This window comes from Eschscholzia californica, unplaced genomic scaffold (assembly GCF_041429995.1).
Source record: "Eschscholzia californica isolate CP2 unplaced genomic scaffold, dmEscCali1.0.p SCAF_114, whole genome shotgun sequence".
In the NCBI taxonomy this organism is placed as follows: Eukaryota; Viridiplantae; Streptophyta; class Magnoliopsida; order Ranunculales; family Papaveraceae; genus Eschscholzia; species Eschscholzia californica.
In genome coordinates this window covers 1-10,000 of record NW_028238215.1, presented here as the reverse complement: position 1 = coordinate 10,000, position 10,000 = coordinate 1, and the positions used below count along the sequence as shown (strand labels likewise).

General features: G+C 33.5%; 1 protein-coding gene across 1 annotated transcript; it reads left to right on the top strand.

The window, feature by feature from the left end:
• The first annotated feature begins 3,271 nt into the window (after nucleotides 1–3,271).
• On the top strand, nucleotides 3,272–8,280 carry LOC147562401 (NAD(P)H-quinone oxidoreductase subunit H, chloroplastic). The gene is made up of 2 exons (XM_086657398.1): nucleotides 3,272–6,094; nucleotides 7,163–8,280. The coding sequence occupies exon 1, from the start codon at nucleotides 4,359–4,361 to the stop codon at nucleotides 5,538–5,540; it is 1,182 nt and encodes a 393-aa protein (XP_086513524.1). The 5' UTR covers nucleotides 3,272–4,358; the 3' UTR covers nucleotides 5,541–6,094; nucleotides 7,163–8,280.
• The last annotated feature ends 1,720 nt before the right edge of the window (nucleotides 8,281–10,000 follow it).

Genomic DNA, 10,000 nt, shown 5'->3' with positions numbered 1-10,000 from the left:
AGAAGAGGTAGCTTTACTACGTTATTCGCAAAAATCGGATTTTCGTCGAGATCTAATCAAAGGATCCATGCGTGCTCAAAGACGTAAAACAGTGACTTGGGAACTGTCTCAAATAAATGTGCATTCCCCACTTTTTTTTGACAGAATAGACAAAACTCTTTTTTTTTCTTTTGATACATATACATCTAGAATGTTGAATCTCATTTTTAGGAATTGGATGATGAAAAGCACAGAATTCAAAACTTCAGATTCTGAGGAGGAAGAGATCGAAAAAAGTGAAAACAAAAATAAGGAAAAAAAAGAGGAAAATGAGCGGATAGCAATAGCGGAAAGCTGGGATACTATTATATTTGCTCAAGCAATAAGGGGCTCTATGTTAGTAACCCACTCAATTCTTAGGAAATATATTGTATTGCCTTCATTGATAATAGCCAAAAACATCGGCCGTATGTTATTATTTCAATTCCCCGAGTGGTATGAGGATTTGAGGGGGTGGCGTAGAGAAATGCATGTTAAATGTACCTATAATGGTGTTCAATTATCCGAAACAGAATTTCCAAAAAACTGGTTAACAGACGGTATTCAGATAAAGATACTATTTCCTTTCTGTTTGAAACCTTGGCACAGTTCTAAGTTACGATCCCACCATAGAGATCCAATGAAAAAAAAGAAAGAAAAAAAAGAAAATTTTTGTTTTTTAACAGTCTGGGGAATGGAAACTGAATTCCCGTTTGGTTCTCCCCGAAAACGACCTTCCTTTTTTGAACCCATTTCTAAAGAACTTGAAAAAAAAATTAGAAAAACGAAAAATAATTTTTTTCTAGTTTTAAAAGAAAAAAAAAGGGGGTTTATAAAGGGCTCGGAAGAACAAGCACGATGGATTATAAAAATAGGTTTATTTATAAAAAGAATAATGAAAGAGCTTGTAAAAGTAAACCCAATTCTCTTATTTGGATTGAGAAAAGTATATAAATTGAGTGAAAATCAAAATGGAAAAAATTCTATAATAAAAAATCAGATTATTCATGACGCGTCCAGTCGAATTAAATCAATGGATTGGACAAATTATTCACTGACAGAAAAAAAAATGAAGGATCTGTCCGATAGGACAAGTACAATCAGAAATCAAATCGAAAAAATAACAAATGACAAGAAAAAAAAATGGAGAATCCCAGATATAAATATTAGTTCTAATGATAGAAGTTATGATGATAAAAGATTAGAATCGCCAAAAAACTTTTGGCAGAGATTAAAATTAAAAAGAGGAAGTACTAGATTAATACGTAAACGGCACCATTTTTTCCAATTTTTGATTGAAAAGATATACATGGATACCTTTTTATATCTTATTAATATTCCCAGGATCAAGGTACAACCTTTCCTTGACTTAAAAATAAAAAATTTTGATAAATACAGTTACAATGATGAAACAAATGAAAACGGAATTGATGAAACAAATGAAAACGGAATTGATGAAACAAATGAAAATAGAATTTTTTTTATTTCGACTATAAAAAAGCCACTTTCTATTTCTAATATTAGAAATAAGCATTCCCAGAATTTTTCTGGCCTATTTTCCTTGTCACAGGCATATGTTTTTTATAAATTATCACAAACCAAAGTTATTAACAAATATCACTTGAGGTCTGTACTTCAATATCACGGAATATCTCGTTTTCTTAAGGATAGAATAAAGGATTTTTTTGGAACACAAGGAACATTTGATTTTGAATCAAGGCATAAGAAACTTCGGAATTCGGGAATGAATGAATGGAAAAACTGGTTAAGTAGTCATTACCACTATCAATATGATTTAGCTCAGACTACATCGTCTCCATTAGTGCTGAAAAAATGGCGAAATAGAGTCAATCAAAGTCGTACGGTTCCAAATCCAAAGAAAGCCTCAACAAAATTGTATTCATATGAAAAAAACCAATTAATTAATTCTGAGAAAAAAAATGATTATGTCATGGATTCATTACCGAGTCAAAAAGAAGACAAATTGAAAAAACAATACAGATATGATCTTTTATCACATAAATATATTAATTATGAAGAAAGGAAGGATTCATATATTTCTGGAGTGCCGTTACAAATAAACAAGATTCAAGAAATTCCCTATAAGTACAACACATATAAACCCGAATTTGATTATGTGCCGGGAGATATAGCTATTAGTGATTATCCGGGAGAAGATTTTATTATTGATACGGATAAAAATCCCGATAGAAAATATTTTGATTGTAGAATCATTTATTTTTGTCTTAGAAAGAAGATCGATATTGAGGCCTGGACCAATATGGATACTGGAACCAACATTAATAAAAGTACTAAGACCGTAACTCATTATTATCCAATAATTAATCAAATTGATAAGAAAGACCTTTCTTATCTCGCGATTCATAAACAAATCAAGCTATCCAACAAAAAAAAAACATTTTTTGACTGGATGGGAATGAATGAAGAAATACTAAATCGTCCCATATCAAATCTGGAACTTTGGTTCTTCCCAGAATTTTTGGGGCTTTATGATGCATATAGGATTAAACCATGGATCATACCAATCAAATTACTTCTTTTCCATTTTAATGGAAATCAAACCACTAGTGAAAATAAAAACATCAACGGAAAAGAAAAAAAAGATCTTCATATATCATCTAATGAAAAAAAATATCTTGAATTAGAAAATAAAAAAGAAAAAGAGCAGTCAGTCCAAGAAGATCTTGGATCAGATCTACCAAACCAACAAAAAGAGGATAAAGACGATTATGGTGGATCAGACATTAAAAAGCGTAGAAAGAAAAAGCAATCCAAGAGCAATACGGAAGCGGAACTAGATTTCTTATTGAAAAGATATTTGCTTTTTCAATTGAGATGGGATGAGCCTTTGAATCAAAAAATAATCAATAATATTAAGGTATATTGTCTCCTGCTTAGACTGAAAAATCCAAAGAAAATTGCTATATCCTCTATTCAAAGAGGAGAAATGAGTCTGGATATAATGCTGATTCAAAGGGGTCTAACTCTTACAAAATTGATCAAAAAAGGAATATTGATTCTCGAACCAGTTCGCCTGGCTATAAAATGGGATGGGCAATTTATTATGTATCAAACTATAACTATTTCACTGGTCCATAAGAGTAAAGACCAAACTAATCGAAAATGCCGAGCAAAAGGAAATGTTGATAAGAATTTTTTTGATGAATCCATTACAAAACAAAGACATGAAGGGGTCCTTGGAAATAGAGATGAAAATCATTATGAGTTTCTTGTTCCTGAAAATATTTCATCTCCTAGACATCGTAGAGAATTGCGAATTCGAATTTGTTTAAATTCGGAGAATATTAATGTTGTGGATAGAAATAAAGTATTTTGCAATGAGAACAGCATAAGGAACTGCGGTCCATTTTTGGATGAGAGCAAGCATCTTGATAGAGATCCAAATAAATTCATTAAATTGAAATTATTTCTTTGGCCAAATTATCGATTAGAAGATTTAGCTTGTATGAATCGCTATTGGTTTGATACCAGTAATGGAAGCCGTTTCAGTATGTCAAGGATATATATGTATCCACGATTGAGAATAAGTTGATGATAAATTACCTATATATAATGTGTCATATCTAGGATGGTATATGAAGGCAAACAGATATACACACGTGTTGTATTATATTTACATTACTGATACATGATACTGATTCAATGACCTAAGAATCTTCTTAATCTTAGGTCTCATTTTTTATATTTTTTTGGGGGGGGTGAGGGGCTATACTTTATGTATCTATATCCGAATCAAATTGCAAATTGATTAATGAAATTTGATAGAAAAGATAGTAATAGTATATGAATAAATTCATAGTATTGTGTATACCAGATTAAAATGACTAGCATTATTTTTACTGATCGATAAACTCCATATCTGATATCTGTATAAAAGAAAGAAAAAAGGGGGGTAGAAGAATTATTTTTATGGTAAAAAATTCATTAATCTCGGTTATTTCGCAAGAAGCAAAAGAAGAAAACGAAAACAAGGGGTCTGTTGAATTTCAAGTATTCAGCTTCACCAATAAAATACGGAGACTTACTTCACATTTGGAATTGCACAAAAAAGACTATTTATCTCAGAGAGGTCTACGGAAAACTCTGGGAAAACGTCAACGGTTGCTGGCTTATTTGTCAAAGAAAAATAGAATACGTTATAAAGAATTAATTGGTCAGTTGAATATTCGGGAGCCAAAAACTCGTTAAGTTAATTTGAAAATTCATTTTTAATTATTTGATTTTATTAGATCTTGAATTTTGATGAACTTCATTTCGTTTTCAGCAATTCATGGAATAATGAATCGGGGAAAAAACATATGACTGTACCAGCTACAAGAAAAGACCTCATGATAGTCAATATGGGCCCTCACCACCCATCAATGCATGGCGTTCTTCGACTGATCATTACTCTAGATGGTGAAGATGTTATTGACTGTGAACCCATATTGGGTTATTTACACAGAGGGATGGAAAAAATTGCGGAAAACCGAACAATTATACAATATTTACCTTATGTAACGCGTTGGGATTATTTAGCTACTATGTTTACCGAGGCAATAACGGTAAATGGACCAGAACGGTTGGGAAATATTCAAGTCCCTAAAAGAGCCCGCTATATCAGAGTCATTATGCTGGAACTGAGTCGTATAGCTTCTCATTTGTTATGGCTCGGCCCTTTTATGGCGGATATCGGTGCGCAGACTCCTTTCTTCTATATTTTCAGAGAGAGAGAATTGATATATGATCTATTCGAAGCTGCCACAGGTATGCGAATGATGCATAATTATTTCCGTATCGGAGGCGTAGCTGCTGATCTACCTTATGGCTGGATAGATAAATGTTTGGATTTCTGTGATTATTTTTTAACAGGGGTTGCTGAATATCAAAAGCTTATTACGCGCAATCCCATTTTTTTGGAACGAGTTGAAGGAGTGGGTGTTGTTGGAGGAGAGGAAGCAATAAATTGGGGTTTATCAGGACCAATGCTACGAGCTTCCGGAATCCAATGGGATCTTCGTAAAGTTGATCATTATGAGTGTTACGACGAATTTGATTGGGAAGTGCAATGGCAGAAAGAGGGAGATTCATTAGCTCGTTATTTAGTCCGAATCAGTGAAATGACAGAATCCATAAAAATTATTCAACAAGCTCTGGAAGGAATTCCGGGGGGACCCTATGAGAATTTAGAAGTCCGACGCTTTGATAGAGCAAGGGATTCCGACTGGAATGATTTTGAATATCGATTCATTAGTAAAAAACCCTCTCCTACTTTTGAATTGTCGAAACAAGAACTTTATGTGAGAGTGGAAGCCCCAAAAGGCGAATTGGGAATTTATCTGATAGGAGATCAGAGTGTTTTTCCCTGGAGATGGAAAATTCGTCCGCCGGGTTTTATCAATTTGCAAATTCTTCCTCAGCTAGTTAAAAGAATGAAATTGGCTGATATTATGACGATACTAGGTAGTATAGATATCATTATGGGAGAAGTTGATCGTTAAAATGATAATTGATATGACAGAAGTGCAGGCTATCAATTCTTTTTCCAGATTGGAATCCTTAAAAGAGTTTTATGGGCTCATATGGTTGCTTGTCCCTATTTTTACTCCTGTATTGGGAATCACAATAGGGATACTAGTAATTGTGTGGTTAGAAAGAAAAATATCCGCAGGTATACAACAACGTATTGGACCTGAATACGCGGGCCCTTTGGGAATTCTTCAAGCTCTAGCGGATGGGACCAAACTACTTTTCAAAGAGGATCTTCTCCCCTCTAGAGGAGATATTCGTTTATTCAGTCTAGGGCCCTCTATAGCAGTCATATCAATTTTACTAAGTTATTCAGTAATTCCTTTTGGATATCGCCTTGTTCTAGCCGATCTTAGTATAGGTGTTTTTTTATGGATTTCCATTTCAAGTATTGCTCCTATTGGACTTCTTATGTCAGGATATGGATCGAATAATAAATATTCCTTTTTAGGTGGTCTCCGAGCTGCTGCTCAATCCATTAGTTATGAAATACCATTAACTCCATGTGTGTTATCAATATCTCTACGTGCGATTCGTTGGGACATGTACTTTTACCTATTTCTTTCTAGGAAAGAAGTTGAATGTAGGGAATAAAGATCTTCCGTTTTTTATTCATCATTCGGGGTGATGACCTAAACCAGATAGTTATATGAGTGAAAGAAAACTGCTTCTAAATTTGCAGTAAAAAGATTAAGTCTCATTCCCTATGTACAAGAGTTCAGCGGAAATAAACAGTATAAATTACCCCAAGATTGGTTGATTAGTCATCATGATTTGAAGCGGGTAGAAAAGATCAACTGGATGGAGTTTTAACGGTTGTATGTATTGCCATACCGGGGATCAAGCAAAAATGAGTGGACGGTTAGGAACACCAAAATACACAAAGGATTAGTAATGGAGATAATGTAAGTTATCCAAATGGGTATTTCTGCATAAAATAAACGGAATCCTAATGGGGGCTTTAAGTTGGTAGAAATGATCAAGCAGTACTTCCCCACGATCCCGATCCCGAGTATGCTCCTATCCACTAGTTAAAGAAATAACTATCAGGAACGAAGTAATCCTTTATTTTTAGAGCCCTCCTCTCTTTTTCTGAGAAAGAAGAATAGGAACGAAAGAAATAGAATTGCAATAAGAAAATGAAAAATACGAAATATTTTCTATTCTTTCTTTTCTCTATCCATATTCATAGAGATAGACAGGTAGAGTTCTTATCATGATTCATGAGCTAATGTCTAATTCTTTTTTTCGTAATCGAAATAAATGGGTCGAAATATCTATTGTTGATCCAAGGAGTATTTTATTAAAGGATTAAGTAATTTTATTACTGAACAAAGAAAAATAGAAATTTTAAATTATAAAGGATAAGATCAATTCGGAAGCATTTTTTTGGTATTATAGCAGACGGAATTGCATTGGTCTAATTTGGGGCTCTTCGATGCATCTTTACTCTATCTACCCTACTAACATATCGGGATAATACTGAATCAGTCCTTAGATTTATTTATGGCCATCGAGGAGCCGTATGAGGCTGAAGTATCATGTACGGTTCTGGAATAGCGATGAAAGCAGTGATGTTATCACCGACTATGATTATCTAACAGTTCAAGTACAGTTGATATAGTCGAGGCGCAGTCAAAATATGGTTTTTGGGGGTGGAATTTGTGGCGTCAACCTATAGGGTTTACAGTTTTTCTAATTTCTTCCCTAGCAGAATGTGAGAGATTACCTTTTGATTTACCAGAAGCAGAAGAAGAATTAGTAGCAGGTTATCAAACCGAATATTCAGGTATCAAATTTGGTTTATTTTACGTTGCTTCCTATCTAAATCTCCTAGTTTCTTCATTATTTGTAACAGTTCTTTACTTAGGTGGTTGGAATTTCTCTGTTCCGTACATATTTATTCCTGAGCTTTTCGGAATAAACGAAGTGGGTGGGGTTTTTGGAATGACAATTGGTATTTTTATTACATTAGCTAAAGCTTATTTGTTCCTGTTCATTCCTATTACAACAAGATGGACTTTACCTAGGATGAGAATGGACCAACTATTAAATCTTGGGTGGAAATTTCTTTTACCTATTTCTCTAGGTAATCTATTATTGACAACTTCTTTCCAACTCCTTTCACTATAAGGGCATACGAGATTCTATTCCCGATTTATAACTTCTCTCAAACAAGAGAAAGAAACAGCAAATTATTCATAGAAATTCGCCATATGTTCCCTATGGTAACTGGGTTCATGGATTATGGTCAACAAACAGTAAGAGCTGCAAGGTATATCGGTCAAAGTTTCATGATTACCTTATCCCACACGAATCGTTTACCCGTAACTATTCAATATCCTTATGAAAAATTGATCACATCAGAGCGTTTCCGTGGTCGAATTCACTTTGAATTTGATAAATGCATTGCTTGTGAAGTATGTGTTCGTGTCTGCCCTATAGATCTACCCGTTGTTGATTGGAAATTAGAAACCGATATTCGAAAAAAACGATTGCTTAACTATAGTATTGATTTCGGAATCTGTATATTTTGTGGTAACTGCGTTGAGTATTGTCCAACAAACTGTTTATCAATGACTGAAGAATATGAACTTTCTACTTATGATCGTCACGAATTGAATTATAATCAAATAGCTTTGGGTCGGTTACCAATGACAGTAATTGAAGATTACACAATCCAAACCATTATGAACTCTACTCAAATAAAAACAGCCACGGGGAAACCCTTTGATTCAAGAACGATTACCGATTACTAAGATTCCGTTTTGATCTAAAGCTAAAAGAGCGAAGCTTCTTTTATTTTACTCGATGAATAACTAAAAATCCGAACTCTTGATTGATGAGAATGACGGTTTGCTTTGGATTCAAAATCCATTCACATATCCGTGATTATTTCGAAATCTATAAATGTATAAGTAATCTATAAAATAGAATAATATCGAATTTCGAACGACTCTTTCGGACTCTTTCGGATAGATAAATGGAATTAATAACTCTATCTACACCAACTCACACCCCATATAGGATGAAATTCAATAAGTAACTTATCCTAAAAAACGGGGTAACTTCTTTTGTTTTTTTTTTTTTTTCTGATTTGGTCAATAAGATTATGAAACATTTCAACTTATTTATCTCTTTTTACATATAATGGATTTAACTGGACCAATACATGATTTTCTTTTAGTATTTTTGGGATCGGGTCTTATATTAGGGGGTCTAGGAGTGGTATTACTTACCAATACCATTTTTTCTGCCTTTTCATTGGGATTGGTTCTTGTTTGTATATCCTTATTTCATATTCCATCGAATTCCCATTTTGTAGCTGCTGCGCAGCTCCTTATTTATGTGGGAGCCATAAATGTCTTAATCATATTCGCTGTGATGTTCATGAATGACTCAGAATATTACAATGATTTCCATCTTTGGACCGTTGGAGATGGAGTAACTTCACTGGTTTGTACAAGTATTTTTGTTTCACTAATTACTACTATCCTAGATACGTCGTGGTACGGGATTATTTGGACTACAAGATCAAACCAAATTTTGGAACAGGATTTGATAACTAATGGTCAACAAATTGGGATTCATTTATCAACAGATTTTTTTCTTCCATTTGAACTCATTTCTATAATTCTTTTAGTTTCCTTGATAGGTGCAATTGCTATGGCGCGTCAGTAATAAATACCTATAATTATAAATCTAATACCAGTATCTTTCTTTGTTTTGTACTTGTTATATTCGAGTCAATCAAACCGACCAAGGCTTAATTGTTGTTCATATTGAAATGAAATGAATCCAGATTGATGAGGATTTGTTTAATGATGCTTGAACATGAACTTGTTTTGAGTGCCTATTTATTTTCTATCGGTATTTATGGATTGATCACAAGTAGAAATATGGTTAGAGCACTTATGTGTCTTGAGCTTATACTGAATGCCGTTAATATAAATTTCGTAACATTTTCTGATTTATTTGATAGTCGCCAATTAAAAGGCGACATTTTCTCGATTTTTGTTATAGCTATTGCCGCCGCTGAAGCAGCTATTGGACCAGCTATTGTTTCGTCAATTCATCGTAATAGAAAATCAACTCGTATCAATCAATCGAATTTGTTGAATAAATAATGCTAATTATATTAATGTGTTAATCATACAAATAACGAAAAAAAATTCACTAATTCAAATTAGCATCATGTACGGCATAAACAAAGATACGACCATGTTTGCTAAAACGTAATAAATCAAAGTATCTTGGCCCTCTCTCATGAGCAGATCCAGAAGTCGATTTATTAGAAAACAATTCTGGTAAATCATTGATTCGTCTGGTGTCTACAATATCTGATTCAGTTATTATTTGACTAGATCGAAAATTTATGACGTTCAAAAAATGGATAGATCCAATGTCACATTCAGTAAAGATTTATGATACA